This window comes from Notothenia rossii (assembly GCF_949606895.1).
Source record: "Notothenia rossii genome assembly, chromosome: 7".
In the NCBI taxonomy this organism is placed as follows: Eukaryota; Metazoa; Chordata; class Actinopteri; order Perciformes; family Nototheniidae; genus Notothenia; species Notothenia rossii.
This window is the reverse complement of record NC_136905.1, coordinates 72,077,788-72,096,247: the sequence shown is the minus strand read 5'-3', so window position 1 is coordinate 72,096,247 and position 18,460 is coordinate 72,077,788. Positions and strand designations below refer to the sequence as shown.

General features: G+C 40.0%; 2 protein-coding genes across 3 annotated transcripts in view; one reads left to right on the top strand and one right to left on the bottom strand.

The window, feature by feature from the left end:
* begain (brain-enriched guanylate kinase-associated) overlaps nucleotides 1–18,460 on the bottom strand; it is a 106,749-nt gene that overhangs the window by 61,020 nt on the left and 27,269 nt on the right. The gene's annotated exons all lie outside the window — the stretch shown is intronic.
* dlk1 (delta like non-canonical Notch ligand 1) lies at nucleotides 2,038–11,765 on the top strand. 2 transcript variants are annotated; one of them, XM_079693091.1, is made up of 7 exons: nucleotides 2,038–2,174; nucleotides 2,300–2,314; nucleotides 2,618–2,698; nucleotides 2,872–2,932; nucleotides 3,501–3,631; nucleotides 4,532–4,673; nucleotides 9,349–11,765. In XM_079693091.1, exons 3-7 carry the CDS (start codon nucleotides 2,647–2,649, stop codon nucleotides 10,136–10,138), a joined length of 1,176 nt encoding a protein of 391 aa, XP_079549217.1. In that variant the 5' UTR covers nucleotides 2,038–2,174; nucleotides 2,300–2,314; nucleotides 2,618–2,646; the 3' UTR covers nucleotides 10,139–11,765. The 2 variants fall into 2 exon arrangements, with proteins under 2 accessions (XP_079549217.1, XP_079549218.1); XM_079693092.1 differs by lacking the exon at nucleotides 2,300–2,314 and having other exon boundaries at nucleotides 2,083–2,174.

Genomic DNA, 18,460 nt, shown 5'->3' with positions numbered 1-18,460 from the left:
TTCATCATCAGGTCACAATGTAGGTCTCTCGGATGGTTTGATTCCTCTTAAGCCTTGTTTGTAATTTGTGCTTAGTGTTAATGATGATGAACAAGAAAAAACATTATAACTGCTAAACATCCGCATGTTAGCATTTTCATTCTGGGCATGTTAGCCCTAGCTTTGCTAATTACTCAAAACAATATCCTGTCAATCGGCTAATCAATGAACTATTGATCTCAACTCTAATATAATCATTCAGATGAAATAGCGTGTACACAACAACATTTTTTTTGTTGCCTGTGTGGTTACCAAATTCACCCTCAATCTCTCTTGAGAAAAGCAACAACCAACACACTTTCCACAAACAAAACCTCAGATCTATAATGTCTCATTTAAGCCTGCTGCACCTCCGGAGCAGATAAAAGATCAGATAGCAGTCAAGATGAGTGCTGGGGATGAAAACAAATCAATGGATGACTCCTTGAGTTTAATAAAGCACATACAAACCTCAGACATTTAATTAAAATAAATGACCGATGTGGATCAGGTTGGTAGCCGTCTCAGGGAAACACATCACGGCTGCATGTCACGCCCCGGCTGTGAGCTCCATCTCAGGAGGTTTGAAAATAGACACAGAAGACGCAGTGAAGTGGTGGGGATATGAGACTGGAGACCTCTATAAAGATAACATCAAATCTGAGGAAATATATCCCTTTCTCTTTCTCTTGTTCGTCTGTTTATCACCTGTGTATTTCATTGCCGAAAGCATATTGATTGTGTGTAAAAAAATGAAATGGAGATTCCCTTCTGCTCTCACTTTCACGCCCGTTTTATCAATTAATGTCTGCTCAGAATTATGTAATTATAAAATAGAGCCGGAAAACTGGAAATGTTCAAACGACACAGGTGGCACCTCATACACATTCACAGGCATTAACAGTGGAGCGGATTAGAAAGTGCTAGATTTCCCATGATGGTTGCTCGCCCACCATTTCTGATCTTTATTGCCGATCTAATAAAGTCTGAGGGCAGGCAAAACTCATAATTAGCTCCCCTGGACTATAAGCCATATACTTAGTGGGAAGCAGAATACCATTCACTGCCCTTGGGAAGGCTGAGGAGAGATAGTGGGCAGCAATAAATGAACAATGAAGATTAGAATAGGGCATTATAATGTATGGTAGGCACTCAATATCATTTCAAAACGGGCGGTGAGTGAGCCTAGACTCTTTCATTGTACATTTCCTTTATAAATTAGCAGTCTTTGGTAAATGTTCCTTTATGCTTTTTTTTAATGATATGGTCAGCAGAGATCAAGGGTGGAATTTGACATTTCCTCACTGACTGTAATACAGGAAAATGTTCACTACCTTTATCTGAAATTAATAGTGACTAGATACTTTATATTTTTAAACCAGCAACAACAGCAAGTTGCTTATACGGTTAGGCATCATATTTCATATGAATGCATCAACAAAAATGTATCAGTCAAAATGTAAATTTGGATGCATTATACATACATTTACTTTTAAGATATATTTTATTGGATTATATATTTTTTGTAGATTGTGACTTATTTTTGTACATGCGTTTCTGTTTTTCCTATGCTGGGTAGGATAAACACATGTTCATGCATCGGCATGGCAATAAAGATTATTCAATTTTGTTCTATGGTTAAGGTATTTGAATAGATAGAAAGGATTATGTGTACATTATAGTATTGCTACATTTACTTAAATAATGGATCTGAATGCATCTTCCACTCATGGCAGACTCAGCCTAACACAACGTAGATTAGATAGAGATTTAATCTTTTAATGAAAGTGTAGAAAATGTAGCAGTAATGGTAGTGTGAATAACTTACAGGGACTTTCTCACTCTCCTTAAAGACTTTCCAAGCAATAATCCATGTATAAAACATGGGCACCTATGTTCTCTACAGCTTCAGCCCCTCTCTCGGGGGTCAGACTGGTGCACACACTCTCCCTCAAAAGGTGGGAGGAGCATGTTGCACTGGGACGCCGCTCGATGCAGCAGTCCCGTCAAAACCTCCAGGTCCTCTTCGCGCGAGCCGTACCACTCGTGCCAGTTTGGAATCACTTACAACCGCGTCGCTTGGATTAAAACGAGTCTCATAAAACCCATCAAACATGACCGAAGGTAGTTGGAGACAGAGCGCAGGAGCGACATAGGTAAGCGTTCTGGATGCTACAATATCATCAGTTTAAGAGGTTTTTTAGATACAAATGTGAAAACTACTAAATGAAATGTCTTTTGTCTTTTTCTGCTTGTGCGTAATGGATGCCTTTGGGAGCAGAAGTATTTGGTTCAGGTGCGTCAATTATAGCCCTAATTTAATAGAGAATAGTAACACATAATTATTTAAATGATATTAAAATTTGTGCAGCGTGATTTTCATAATGAAAATCAACTTTTATTTAAACTCCATACATAAACACCCTACAGCTGCTAGGTGGGCTACAACATTAACCATCTTTGCAAAGCATACATCTGAATTGTCTATTTAAGGTTTATTTTCTTTCCCTAAAATACAACTTGTGCGTAATTTGATATCTTAAGCATTCTGCACAAAAGACAGCTCCTTTAGCGACTTAATTCACTTTATATTTTGCAGGACAAACGGGGGTCTTGCTCGCAATTACGATGCATCTCACAGCAGTGGTCTTAATTCTGGTCGTGACAGGCTTCGCCAAAGGTAATCTGAAATGTTGAAAAAAGATGCCAAATTGAGTCATAACGACAAACTCATTTTCTGAGTCGATAGACTCTCCTCATAGAATAAAAAGTATAATGGATGAATATTTTATTGCCAGTAGTGTTTTATGTTTTGATGCAAACTGCGACTGTCCCTTTGTTTCTTTCTCAAAGGTTGGGAATGCAACGCTGGGTGCACAGAAAATGGGTTTTGTGAGAAGCTCGGGAAGTGCAGGTACTAAAACGACTCTAGATTCCGTTGTAGATGATAGACTATGTCCTTAGGGCTTTTGCAACCTTATTTCCATTGATGGAGATGTGAATGTTCCTCCCTTAGAGAAACGCAATCCACACAATCCAGCCAACTGGAACCCTGCGTTTCTTTCTTGTAGATATGTTTGGCACCTATGTTGTGTTTATTCATTTGCCAAATCAGCCCTTTGTTTCAACAGTAAAAAGCACTGTTATCCTAACAAACAGCTCAAAAGCTTCTGTCTGAAAACCATGCCCAGTTTGTAATGTTTTTTTTCTTTCTGGCAAATGCTACTGTATCTACTTTTGGGCCAAAATAACAATTTCATCATTTCATATAATTTTAAAAGGCATTTAACCAATTAGTGCACTATGCCAAAACATGACATTAATCTATCATTACACTTTTAAAAGGCATGAATTACATTACATCTTGATTAGCTGACCCTTGTATCCAAAGTGACTTACAATAAGTGCAATAAACAAAGAGGTTACAGCTCTGTGGGTGGTATATTTATAGCTCAGGATTGCTCCCCTTTCTCCTATTTTAGGTGCAAACCGGGGTGGCAAGGAGAGAACTGTGACCGGTGCGTGCCCTTCCCCGGCTGTCTGCACGGCACATGTGAGAAGGCATGGCAGTGTGTCTGTGAGGAGGGCTGGGTGGGCAGCCTGTGTGACAAAGGTGAGTCTCATTAAGCTCCCCTGATACTCATATCTCTGCTCCTAACACCCACTGACATCCCAGAGGTCAGGGTGAGCCACATGGCCCCAGGGACACACTGGTTAACACTGAATGAGGTCTGTGTCTGGGATGTATTCCACCGTATTTTTAGACGGGCAAAATTTATAATTTATAATAATGAAGAATGTGGTAGGGCAGTGGTGGCGAAGTAGATAGGGAGTTGGCTTGGCTACTGGAAGGTCACCAGTTCAAGTCCCGGCAAGACCAAGTGCTACCGAGCAAGGTACCGTTCCCTACACTGCTCCCCGGGTGCCGTTCAAAATGGCAGCACACTGCTCCCAACACTAGGATGGGTCAAATGCAGAGAAACTATCTCCCCACGAGGGATTAATAAAAGTCCATCTTATTTTAAGAATATGCAACAAAATAACTGAAACGTTTAGCTAATGAGCAAGAAACATGCAATTTAAAAAATGATGACGCTGCAGAGATTTAAAATTCACAAGTTACATTCCCACTTGACACACCGATTTAAAACCACTTAAGCAATTATTCTTTTAGCATCTGTGATTAACATTATCGCATGGAAAATTACTTTCTGCCCCTGGAGTGATAGAAGAAACAAAGATAGAACAGAGAGATATTTCTTGCTTCTGGCTCAGTTTGACCTCCTTATCAGCACACAAAGTACATCTCTTATTCTGTTGGAGCATATGAGCTGCTTTGCTGTGCAACATGGTCGGTTATGTTCTCAATTTTGTTCTCTGTGAAAAGATGCCGCGGTGGGAAGTGCAAGTGTGAGAATGGAAATAGCAGAGGAGGGAAAAACAGGCAGAGACTGGAAGTTGGAGCGAGAGCACACAAGATCTAAAAACAGCATGCTTGTTTTTTTCGCAACAGATATCCACCTTTGCTCATCCAGGCCTTGTGCTGGTAATGCCACCTGCATAGAGACAGGAGAGGGGGGGTACCTGTGCATCTGTTCCCCCGGATACACCGGTGAAAACTGCAACCTGAAGGGAGGAATGTGTCTCACAAACAGGTACCAGCAGCTTTGAGGTTCTATTTTAGGAAAATGAACGCTCCAATAGAGCAATAATCAATATCTCTGTCTACAACGTCTGTCAGCTCACTTTGTAAACCAGAGGCAGCACATCAAAACCGTCCCACACTGGGGTTTGTGTATACTGGTAGCAGGCGGTTAGTAGATAACATATGGCATGTTCTTTTGTTTTTAACTTTGTGACCAGTAGCCAGTTCAGTGGTTGTAACTTCAAAGAGTCAAGTGGGTGTTTGCACATTTGTTAGACTAGCAGAGACGCTCAGTTTGACACAATTCCCACAGAGATGCTAAAGTGTGGGAACTGGCAAGGTGCCGACTTTTTGAATGAGGCTCCAGCTCATTATTTCTTTTTGCAAAGTCAACTTTACTTGGAGGATTAACTCTATTGGTGTTGAGCTCTACAACTCTGCAAATGAAAAAAAAATAAAATATATTCAAGAAGACACTTAAAACAAGAAGTGAACCAATTTGGGGAAAATTGAATACTTGAAAAATTACTTAATTTGTTCTTGTCAACATTGACATTTCTCCTTTTAATAATTTACAAAGTCAATTTGTTAGCACTTTTTGGTGGTTTACACATCCAGCAGTAACAGAGAAAAGTCCTGATTAATTTAAACTTGTGTTTTCCGGCAACATGGAGGATGTCATTTCAATATTCACTCTCTTAGGTTGTTCCATTTAAAATGAATGATAATCTGAATGCAGCCCTGGCATCTGTTGGTACATTTATTTAAAGGGTCATTTGTAAGCGTCTGTATTTTTTTGGCCAGCTTTTCTTTCAGTCAGCAATTGCAAAACATTGTAAACAACAAAAGCAAAGTGTGTCTCTACTGGGCTTACAGTACATTGCCAAAACAAACTTTCCTGCAGGCTTGAATTTTCAAACACATCCTTTGATGTAGAAAGGAAAGGGGCTTCATACTGTAGAGTTCGTTCTGCAGCTCCCGTCTGTCATAAATATACAGCGGCAGCCATGTGTATTGTGCTCTTCACCTTTATGAAGCAGCTGTTGATGTGAACATGGAGGGCATCACAAGCTGGATCGCAATAATGAGATCCTTTGACGTCATCGGGCATCACATTTCCAAAGCTTCTCTATTCAGTACCAGAAATGCATTCTTAATTTATCTAAAGAGGAGACAACTTATGTGATACTTCGCCGGTATCCCACAATCCACTGCTCCCCAGGCGTTGTTTAAGGATACATTTAGACAGTCCTTTCCTCCTAAATTATTACATTACCAATACCTTTACAAAGAAATTGCCCTCAGGTGGTGATATTGTGCTGAGGAGAAAAGTTGAATAAACTGCAGGAAGACATTGCAAATGGCACACTATGGCATCCGGTAAACTTCAGGGATGGTAAATTAGGCTTGGCATGTTAAAGCAGAGCCTCACAGATAAATACCAGTTATATAGATACAGAACATTTACTAGTACTAACCACAATGTGTGGCATGGCTTCATTATGTAATATTGAACCATTGAAACTGTACGTCTAATTGAGCCATATTTACTGTTGACGTGTACTACTATTTATGCCATTGGAGAGCAGATTCCTGGAAATATTTGACGTAATGAGTCGACGAGAAGCACCTGAATGCACCGCTGGTTTTGTCCGGGGGAGAAGGCGTTGGTTCAGCCAGGCCTTCTGTTGATCTCAAGACATCATTCTGAACAAAAAAAACGGTTTTGCTTCAGAGAAAACCTCCACAACAAAAGCGTTGCCTCATTCCTTTAAGCTCTAGAAATTGCCTCATCTCTTCTCTTTCAATGCTGAAAAACAGGCAAGCTTGAACTGTTCTGCTCCTGTCCATCAGATACACATGGAGGACTCTGTGGAGACACAGCAAGCTGACTTTGAACCCCACCATGTTTGTCCTCTGTCAGACAACCTGGTATTAAATAATACACTTAAAATGAAATTGCCTACAGCTCAATGTCATTGGCTTCTCTCCTTATCCTCTAAAATAAAGTAATATTTTCTCTTACTAAAGTTTTTAAAGTGCTATATAAATAAAGTTGGATTGGATTGGATACTACCATTTTACGAGATGAGTAGAGCCTCAATTGTATTCCAGGGAAATTCATCTCCATTAAAAAGGCCTGTGTGAGGTTTCATTAATCAGCTCCTCTAAGAAACACCAGAGATGTCTGAAAAGTTTTCCAAAGCTATTACTCGTTTCACTCACAGACAGAATGTTAGGGACTTGTGTAATAATAAGAGCTGGTATTAGAGATATTGATTGTTTTCATCCCAGAGTTTTAATCTGTGCATTTAGTTTGTGAAGCATTAATCGGGTATGCTGTTCACCAACACTACAGCAGGGACTGCTTTTATATCCTGTTGTTATTATTATTACTGGTACAGATTTCTCATTTGCAGTAGATCAGATTAACACTGTTTTTCATTTGGGCTTGGAAAAATTACTGCAATCCACACCACAATATTGATAAGTCTATTATTCTAGAGCTGAAACGAGCCACAGTGAATCGATAAATCAAGTCAAAATTTGAAGAAAGAACAAACATTTTAAAGATGAGTCAGCTCTAATGACTTGCTGCGTATGCTTGTCTCATGATTTATGAAATGGGATTGTTTTGGGTTTGAAAATATTTTCTTCGTTTTATTTTGACATCCAATAATTTCTGCCTCTGTTTCCCTTAACCCTTAGATGCATAAGTGGATCTTTTTTGACCCGGTGAGGTGGTTTTCTTAGAGTATCTTTGTAATTAAACTTTTTATCATTTCATATTCCAGCTATTCCTCAAAAAACATGTTTTGGATATCATGCCATTCAAATTTTAAATTTAAATTTTAAGAAATTCTAGTTTTTGTTTTACTACCCCAAGCTTCCATAAGTGGGTATTTTTTTGACCCGGTGAGGTGGTATTCTTGAAGTATCTTTGTAATTAAATTTTTCTATAATTTCATATTCCAGCTATTCCTCAAAAAACATGTTTTGGATATCATTCCATTCACATTTTTTATTTAAATTTTAAGAAAATTCTAGTTTTTGTTTTACTACCCCAAGCTTCCATAAGTGGGTCAAAAATTACCCGCATGCATTTTCTATGGAATTTCGTTTTTTTTTCAAAATGTAAAAAAAAATATTAAATTATAAATAGTGAAAAATTCAATATTAAAATATTTCTAGTGTGAACCAAAATGTAATACTGAATATTATACAAGTGATTTTTCTTAACCAAAAGGACAACAATTGCATAAAAACACATATTATTCTAATACGGGTCCTTTTTGACCCACTTATGGAAGAGTGTAGGGTCCAGTCACTCGTGCATGTAAGGGTTAATGAGTAGTCTGGTTGCATTGTGCTGCAACTAGGCACTTAAAAACAAACTAAGAAACCCTGAATCCCAAAGCTATATTTCAAGAGCTATTAAGATTAAGTCGTAATGTCAAAACAACATGGACGCTAAGAGGATGTGTCGTATTTTATTGCTCGGAGTGAACAAAAATATAAATCAGTGTCTGAGCTGTTGTTCAAATTAACGGGGGATGAATTTTCCCAGTTAGGATGTCGTTTTTCCTGAGAATTTCCTTATCACATAATTTGTGCTCTGATGATTTGGACAAGTCCTGTTTCTCGCTTGAGGCCAGGAAAAGGCTAGTCTCTGTGACCTTTTTACCTGTACTGGACTATGGTGATCTGATCTATATGAATGCACCTGCCCATTACCAGATCAAGTTAGATGCCGCCTATCAAAGTGTGCACTGAGATGTGTGACAAACTGTAAAGTATTAACCCATCACTGTACCCTGAGTGCAAGGGCAGGTTTGCCTTCACTAACTGTACGGAGGGCTCAGTCACTGGTACATTTTTATATACAAAGCCATGTTAGGGAAACTTCCATCCTACATCTGCTCCCTGATCTCACGGCGAATTGTAAGTGGCTACTGCCTGAGATCGCATGCTGTGGTTTTATTAAATGTGCCAACTGGTAGGACTGTCTTTGGGAAGATAGCTTTTAGACGCGCAGCTCCGCTAACTTGGAACAGTCTGCAAAAGGAATGGAAGCTGAGCAATTTGGTTCCACTAAATGTTTTTAAAGCAAGGATAGATGCTATCCAATCGGAAACTGTTGGAACCTGTAAATGTCACTAGCTATGTAAACTGTAGTCGCTGCAAATATGCTGTATGATGTCCTTTTTGTTTCTCTGTTATGTTTATATGTATTAGTGTGGAACCTACTTGCAGCAGGTCACCCTTGAAAAAGAGATCAATGATCTCAATGGGATTCACCTGCATAAATAAAGGTTTGAAATTAAATTAAATGAAGCTCCAAAACTAGAACATGCTAAACCTTATAATACATTTTTTTCAACAGACAAAACCAAATTACACACAGAAAAACTGAGCTGAAAACATAACCTGTGTGGCGAAAGTCAAAAATAAAATAATAAAAAGACCCCATAAACTCCTCTGGAGGACCCCGCGAATGATGGATTTATGACTACAAAAGCAACCTTCCACTTTGTGAAATTAACATGTAAATTGGATTAGATTGCATCACTGATGGCCGCTTCATAAGCAAAGGATAAACTATTCCACAGTAAAGCTGTGCACTACTAGATAGCAAGCTTTATTTCCCCTGCTGTATATTCACGTTGTGTTGTTCTGTCCTTCAGCTCTCCTTGTCAGAACGGAGGCTCATGTAGGGATCCCGATGGCTCAGCTGGTTCTTCTTCCTGTTTATGTCCCCCTGGATTTTCCGGAGACTTCTGTGAGATCAGCGTTGACAGCTGCCAGCCTAACCCTTGTCTCAATGGTGGAAACTGCACAAACCACGACCTGGCCTTCACATGCATCTGTCCGCTTGGCTTCACTGGGTTCACTTGTAATGACACCAACAGTCTCTCGCCCTGCGCTGGCAGACCCTGCGCCAACCGGGGCACGTGTGTTGGACAACCTGACGGATACTTTCAGTGCAATTGCCATAAATGGTTTGCAGGTCCCACATGCTCCCTGCAGCACAGACCCAAGGCCAGGTCCAAGCCGGTGGGCCCCAGGCCTGTGGACCACAGAGTGTTTGCGCTCACTCCGCAGCACTACTCCCTCCCTGCTCACACCTTCCACAAGCTTCTACGGCCGCCCGAGAGAGACCTGCTGAAGATCACCCTGAAGGAGACAGTCCACTCCCCCGGGCTGCTGGTCACTCACGGTCAGCTGGTCTGCTTCGGAATGCTGGCCCTGCTCACCTGCCTGGTCATCCTGGGCACCACAGGCATCGTGTTTTTTGGCCGCTGTGAGGCCTGGCTGGCCAACGCCAAGTACAGCCAGCTCGTTCGGCAGCAGAGGGAACACCTGCTGAGAGAAGCAGGTGGCGCGAGCCAGGAGGAGCCGGAACACTCCGTGAACATCATCCTGCCGGAGAAGATTAGACTCACCAGCTTTGGGAGACATTACACCTCCATCTGATCAAATCAAGTGTGCCTCTTCCCGTCTCCCTCTGGAAGGAGTTCAAGATGAATGTCTGAAAAAGGCACGGAGGAAATACTATGACTGTTGTACAGTTGTGTTTTTAAAGTGAGAGATACTGTACTACACCAGGATATTTGAATGTATAGTTTGCTGGACGAAGTGGACAGCCACGACACTGGATTGTAAAATTTGTTTTTAATTGTACTGTTGAAAACTACAGATTAGAAATGTACGAAATGTGAAACGATGTTCTACCTTGATAGCTGGTAAAATGGATGGATGTCGTCGTCAGGTGTTTAAGATTTTGACTTCACAATCCTGGTTTAACTTCTTTGAACCAGGATGATTTGGAATATCATTATGGGGTTAATATTACACAATTAGACTTTGATTTGATTTTAACAGAGCACACAGAGAACTTTTCTTTCAGTATTAGACATTTGACCAAGTAATCATTGATATTTAATTTGTAAACAAATTGTATCTTTCACTGATTTTACAACCCTGAATCAACCTAACCCAACCTAACATTTTGATAATGTATTTATCATTTTAGTCAATATTTCTCTTAAAAGCGTCAATCTTCCGGTTATTTTATTGTAAATTGAGTATAAAAAAAACAAGCTATCGATATAGATTACATTAGGCCGTGCAATATTTTAACATCTGTTTTTAACTATTTTATGACAAGTAAATAATCAGCCCTGAATATCGCCATGCAGAGTAATGTGAATTTATCATTTTATAATTAAGGCAAAATCAGTAGTTTTGATTTTTAAATATTTAAAGTATTAGCATTTAAATTGTGTATTTATAAAATATCACAGGCTACCCAAAGAGCTGTACTTTTAGATCCTGCAGGTAGTAACTCTGCAGAGCTAGATATTTTTCCTGTGAAGGGTAAACATTGTACATTATGTTCCTCTAGTAAATGAACTTCCCATATCCCATCCAATTCTCTCTGCAGGTGTATTACTTTAGATGTTGGTGTCAAAGTTATATAGTAGATGTCATTTCACAGTTCCTTGAGATCTGCCACTTTCTTTTTCGATCATCCTTTCGTATCCATGCCGTGAATATCCTTACACCTTCACCTATCGATCACACTCAAACTCATTTGCAGTGTCTCAGAGGTGGGAGGCTTTTTTTCTTTTTACCACCAGTGTGGGAATTTCACAGCCTATGTACCATTCATCTCTAAGCCCAGATATCAATACTGTCACATATGTTAAATGATATTGGTTTGTCTCATCATGCATGAGATGGACACCCACTCTTGAGGGCGAAGTGATTTCATGAATACTAAAATACTGGAAAACCAAAAAAAACACATCTATGTACCCAGTAAGGATAGAGATGAACATGTGGGACATATTTAATGTAAAATGCTCAATTAATTAACTGATTACAAATGGGAGATATTCTCTCATTACTCTGACAATGATGAATGAAATCCAGCTTTTTTTATCCATCACAATTCTCCAAAAAGTGGTTATCTTAATAATAGAGTGGTGCAGTGACGAGTCCTAAAACCCGGAAGTGAGTTAGCATTTTACCACTACCGGTTCCCTCGTCTCAGAGGCCGTTTCTCAATGTCGAGTATACCTGCTGCAGAGCCACTATTTCAAGTATACTACGTCATCGAGTGGCGCCGAAGGAGTGTTTAAATGCATGTTAAATGCCCAGCATTGCCCAGAATAATGGGCATTTAACATGCATTTAAACACTCCTTCGGCGCCACTCGATGACGTAGTATACTTGAAATAGTGGCTCTGCAGCAGGTTTACTCGACTTTGAGAAACGGCCACGGTCAATAGAGAGCCGAAGTCCCTCCATTTCCGGTGGAACTCCATGGGAACTTATTTCGGAAAAATTATGTATTGAAGTCAATGGCGAGAGAAAAGTTATCTTTCGATCCCGTTTGAATTGTGCCATGAATTACACATATGATGTTTGTCCATTTAAAAGTTAATTTTGGCAAGTCAAAAAAAACTAAATTGTCGTAAAACTGTGAAGTAACACTTTTTTTGGGTGTGAAACCGCTCAATGAACTACATCTCTGGTTGCGCACAATACACGTCACCAACACCAAGACGGCCGTCACGTTAGCACATTTCCCCTCTTTATTTCAGAATGACGCGAAAAGTATTAAACGAGGAGAAAATCACTACAAGTCTGGGCATGTTGAGAGCTGTACATACACAAAAGGGGAGTTAGTCAGTTCCGTGAGAGCCGAGGTGAGTGTTAAACGAGTGTAATGGTAACGTTAATGTTAGCTAGCTAACACTAACAAGGTACAGTGTTTCCCACGCAATTTGATTCTATTTGTGGGGGCACCGCATAACTTTTCTCTCGCCATTGACTTCAATACATAATTTTCCTGAAATAAGGTCCCATGGAGTTCCTCCGAAATGGGAGGGACTTCTTCGCCTCTCTATAGGATTTTGGAAAATAGCTCGATATAAGATCTGTGGTTGACACAAATTTAAGAGACGGATCACGTTTTGTTCTACGACATTAAATACATCAGCAGTGACCCCCCCTTGTGATTTTTGAAGAGTTTACGTGTCTGGAAAACGATGGTTGTTAACATCTAGCTGAATAGGACTACAGAAGTTCTCGAGGACGTTACGTCATTACACCGAACAGTAAACATTCCCGCTGAGTTTGTTTTCCCTGTTCTGCTTGAAAGCAAGTTCCTGCAAACTATTAAAACAAACGCTTCAACTTGTATAATTTTGAATCTGTATTTTTGAATATCGATCTTAAGTTAGCGTGACGTTGAAGCAGCGACCCTGCTGTAGTTCCTTTATACTATAACGTTAGCATTTTGCTTCTGGTAATTAGATTTATGATTCGAAAATTATAAAAGTAGGGTAGATATTATCCGGCTGAACAAAACGTGCATTTATCTAACAGGTTCGTTTTCCACAGACCTTATTTCGAGCTATTTTCCAAAATCCTATGTAGAAATCCCATTGCTTTGTTGTCGAGGGAACCTATGCGCAGTTTATTTCCAGGTAAATACGTCATCCCTTCACCACTTTATAGAGCAGTGGTTCTCAAAGTGGGGGGCGCGCCACCCCTGGGGGGCGCAGGGACATGCCAGGGGGGGGCGCGAGAGACCAGGAGGAAAAATTGTTTAAAAAAAAAAAAGATTAAAAAAAAAGAAATCATAAATTGAAAAATGATTGATTTTAAAATAATATGATGCAGTATTATTACGTCTGGGTCTCTGTGTTTCATTAAAGCTCGGCTGTGTGTGTGTGTGTGTGTGTGTGTGTGTGTGTGTGTGTGTGTGTGTGTGTGTGTGTGTGTGTGTGTGTGTGTGTGTGTGTGTGTGTGTGTGTGTGTGTGTGTGTGTGTGTGGAACGAACCATTTTGTGTGCGCGAGCGAGAGAGAGAGAGAGAGAGAGCGCACCGGTACAGGAGATTGTTGTTGTTAGCTTCTGGTGCTAGCGAGCTACGCTAACGGATATAAGGAGTTTTTTCAACAAAAAAGTGGAGGAGAGTCCTTTCCTGTCAGACTGAGAGGCTCAGTGAGCTAAAGGACTCTCTCAGTGTTATCTCAGTGGGTCTCAAATGTTTTGGTCACCATTAATGTAAACAATTATTTCCGAGGCACACGTTTATATGATCATTATAGTTATAAAAGAATAAGAGAATAAATGAAAAACAGGTATGAAATACTATATGACAGTAAAACAAGAATAAAGTTTAAAAGGGTGATTTTTAAAACATCCATAAAGAAAAAGTAAATCTGTTTACAGTTCTGTTTCATCTGGGTGTTGAGAGATGTATCCACAAATCTCTTCATGTTGCTCTCAAAGTGCACCAGATTGATGCTTTTAACTTAAATATTGAAAAATAAATCTTCCCGGGGGAGCATGCCCCCGGACCCCCCCCCCCTATGTGAGGTCCACACATCACTTATAATTACACCTATATGCCTCGAGCCTTCATTGTAACTGTCACACTGTGTATATGCGTGGGGAGTGTTGCAGTAGAAAATTCCACTGTAGCGACCGGTACATTAATGGGAAACACTAAATGTTTGAGCACCCTCTATGAAACGTCAAACTACCCCACAGCACCCCAAAATAAATATCTGGCGCCGCCACTGAGCCTGACTATTTGTGTTGGGGGGGCCCGACTTATTTTTTCCTCCAAAGGGGGGGCCTGACAGAAAAAGTTTGAGAACCACTGCTATAGAGGTACATTTCAAGTTGTGTAATACATTGTGCAGTAATGACATTTTAATCATTTTAGATGACATTTCTATAAGGGGGCAGTGATTGTCACTGTGCATATTTATCAGTATGTGTTCAAGTCTGGGATTATTTGCTGTTGTGGTTTGGCCGGATATGTTTTTGTTGTCTGTTCATTGCTTTTAATAAAATATATAATCTTATTTTGTCTGTTTTGTCCTATTCAGGTCTTGAAAATCACCAGATTAATATCAAGTCTATCTCTCTGACTTTCTGTTGACACAACAAGGAGGTTAAGTGAAGGTCAGATGCTTGGCAAGGATATATGTCAGATGTTTCACAGCATGAGATCCATCCGATGCCCCCCCCCCCCACATACCTGTTCTGAAATCAGTGGAGGATCTGCTTTGCTGCTCTGGGATGTGCAACTAAAGACTCCCCAGGGCCAACTGCTTATCATCCACTGGATGACAACAGTGATTCTATCAGCTCTCCTCCTCTGTCCCTCCAAACCTAGAGAAAGCAGTCACTGCCTCCACCTTGTGGTGCATCTTATCTACGACACCAGGACTTCAGCTGCAGTTTAAATAAGCAATATATTTAGAAATGCAGCTGACACTAAAATTAAAGTCAGATTGGTCCACCTTTTTCTCATTCATAGCTTACAAAACAATGATATTGCATAGAAGTGAGTAATCATAATCTCTTAAGAAATACAAATAATATTTTAACAGATTATTGGAGAGTTTTGGCAGTATGTTGGTTTGTTAAATTCTCACAGTTGTTTCTTAGGCATTTTATGTAAAAATAAATTATTGGAAAGAATATATACATTTAGAATTAAACGGATACAAGCGGCCGAGATGGGTTTTCTCCACAGGGTGGCTGGCGTCTCCCTTAGGGATAAGGTGAGAAGTTCAGTCATCCAGGAGGGACTCGGAGTTGAACCGCTCCTCCTTCGCGTCAAAAGGAGCCAATTGAGGTGGTTCGGGCACCTAGTTAGGATGCCACCTGTGCGCCTCCCTAGGGAGGTGTTCCAGGCACGTCGAGCTGGGAAGAGACCAAGGGGTAGACCTAGGACCAGGTGGAGGGATTATATCTCTTCGCTGGCCTGGGAGCACCTTGGGATCCCCCAGTCAGAGCTGGTTGATGTGGCCAGGGAAAAGAAAGTTTGGGGCTCTCTGCTGGAACTGCTACCTCCGCGACCCGACCACGGATAAGCGGGAGAAGATGGATGGAAGGATGGATGGATGGATGGATGGAATTAAACTGTTACAAATTACGTTGCTTTATCAATTTTTATTTTGTATTCATTATATAATATTTAATGCATCCCTATATAATATTGTTTGGGAAAAATCATACCACTCCAATCGCCGTTTACTCTATTGGTGTAAAACCCATTTTTAAGATCTGCAACCTTTTCAAACTAACCAGGTCTTTACGACATAAACATTAAGAAATGGAATATTCTTTCAGTATATGACCTAAATAATATTTAGATTTGTATATAACAATGTGTTCTGGCAGTTATTTTCTCAAGCCATTACTTAATGGTTTCTCAACTTTCAAATAATATTGAACCAGGAAAACTTTTATGAAATTAGCTTATTCAGAAGTCAGTAAAAGTGAGTCAGCAGTTGTTTTGCTTTCCCATTAATGCACATTGGCCAACAGAGAGCACTGCAGAGCATGTCTTACATTTTGGTGTAAAGATCATGTAGTCTTGGAGTATGGCCACAAGGTGTCATACATCTAAAAGGATACAGACGAAGGATGGCTGTAGACACAGGAGTTCAGCGTGAAGGGCTGCATTAACTGCGATAAGGTAATTATTAAGTAATTCAACACCAAAAATGACTATATGACATATTTGGAATTTAAAATGCACTCATATATCTCAAGCAGCTGAAGAAAAAACATTCCATTTTAAAATACAAAACAGTGAAAACAGCTGATGTTACAGACAATGTTTCCCAGGTTTCCATTTCACTGTTCTTTTTCCTAGCAACATCACAGACCTTTGAACCCAAAAAAAACGTCTTAGCAACAATCTGTATTTTTCCCTCTGCGCTTTAGGCAACATTTTCTCACTCCAGACCTACATTTAATGGAAAATGTCTCGGAGACGCCTGCTGTGTTACTGTGTCCCTGACCTATAAAAGCTGTCCTTACCAGCCCCTGACTGTCCAATGGATCTGAATATGTTACAGCAGTTACAAGTAAAATAAAACGTTTAACCACCATGAATTGTATATAGATCTCCATCTTTTATTGATGTTGCAACTTGGCACTAGTACAACTCTTACAGCAGCGGATTGAGACAATGCTTGTGACAAATGCTGTGACTAAGGCTCCATTAAGTTCCTATCATTCATGACAACACTTTCAGTTCTCAAGTAGTGTTTGCATTCCTGGAAAACTATCCATAGTGAAACTAAAACTGGCCTCTTGAGTTTTTAAATATGAGCTTATCTATACCATTATAAAGATTGTTGTTTGGAGGATGGTTAAATCTTAACATGCTGAATTTGAGTGTGCTGGGGCCCCGGTTCCCCACCACCAGACATTCATTTGTGGAGTTATGACCTTGGGGACCCTGGGGAGTGAGGGGCCCTCTCCTTCAAAGCTGACCAGAAAGTTACAAAAAACCCACCTCAACAGACCCATTCTGCTCCCCCTCGAGTCATAATTCAATCCAGAACATAAAAGTGAAATATCTCCCCCAAAACCTGAGACCCTTAACCCTTTGTTCCCGTCCTCATCTCCACAGAAAGATCAACTTAACGTCCGTGGAAAAACGTTGAAGAAATCCAGATTCAAAGAATTTCCAGTGGGGGGTTGTTTCTGGAAACACAAGATATGTTTCATTTAGGCAGGTATACCCCTCAGTCAACTGTCAGCTCTAAATGAATAATGTATGTTTGTGTGTTTAATGTATTCCAGATGAGCAGGAAAGTAAAGTCACTTCAACCCCCCTGAAGTCAAACCAGCAATGCAGTTTGTTCTGATGTAATGTCTACTTGTTATCCCATTGTATACTGCACATCTATCATCGATCTATGATTAGTCTAATGAAGGGGCCTCTTTAATGTTTTGTTGGAAAAATCTCTGGGAGCCAGAGGGGGACAGATGATCTATTAATTGGTACGACAAATAAGCAAAAATAGAAGTGTGTTTCTTTATTTCTCTCCGTTTTCTTTCCCCAATCATTCGGTGTACAGCTGCAACTAACTAACCAATGTATTGTATATCTTTAACATGTAACTGTCATAAAAAACATGAAAACGCCTGTTACAATTTCACTGACCTGAAGGCGAGGTTGCCAAACTGCTGGTTTTGTTTAACCAAGACTACAAAATATAATGAATATATTAAGAGAAAAGCAGCATATTTTTAGATGCAGGTACTGGAAACGTCTGTATCCCCAACCAAAGTACCAGGAAACCTGTTGACTTGTTCCTGCTTGTTGCTCCGTTATCCATCAACACATCTCTTCATGTGTCGACATAATGTGTCGAGGACATAGTGTGGATGTGAATTGGCTGCAGAAGCTGTGATGTGTTACTGATGGGACCACACAAACAAGCCAGGGACTGCGACAAACTGGAATGTTTTCACTGCCACGGATCTGAAGAAAAACACAGATCTTGTTTTCCTGACCCGTAACAAAGGCTTTCTTTCATTTCATTCAACTTTGTTAAAACCACTTATTATAAAACATCAAAGGGATATTTTTAGCTATTACTCAAATGTGTCGTAAAGCCCTGATTTAGAGGCAGTTTTCTGGTAAAATACCTACTTTAACTACAATGAGCATCCTTGTAGTCCCTTTTTAAAACCTTGTTGTGATGCGTTTGCAGTGATTTAAAGCCCAGTTGTGACTTGGCTTTATATTCCAAAGTTAACCATGAATAATGGCGTCAGTGAAAGCTGGAGACAAGGAGAACTAAAGCATCTGACAAGATATTGCTCCGCATACAGGTTGTGTCAGCGTTATCATCTTGTTTCCTGGGTCATCTGTGTCTAAGGCACTACCCCCCCACCCCCACCCTTGTGTCTTATTGCGTCGTGACTCATATCTGAAGCCTCTGAGGGGATTTTCCTTCAG

Bases quoted from the DNA above. Each gene is read 5' to 3' on its own strand.
- dlk1 (XM_079693091.1), top strand. From the start codon at position 2,647: ATGCATCTCACAGCAGTGGTCTTAATTCTGGTCGTGACAGGCTTCGCC. The intron at 3,632-4,531 runs GTGAGTCTCATT...TTTTCGCAACAG, and splicing joins GGGCAGCCTGTGTGACAAAG to ATATCCACCTTTGCTCATCC. The intron at 4,674-9,348 runs GTACCAGCAGCT...TCTGTCCTTCAG, and splicing joins GGAATGTGTCTCACAAACAG to CTCTCCTTGTCAGAACGGAG.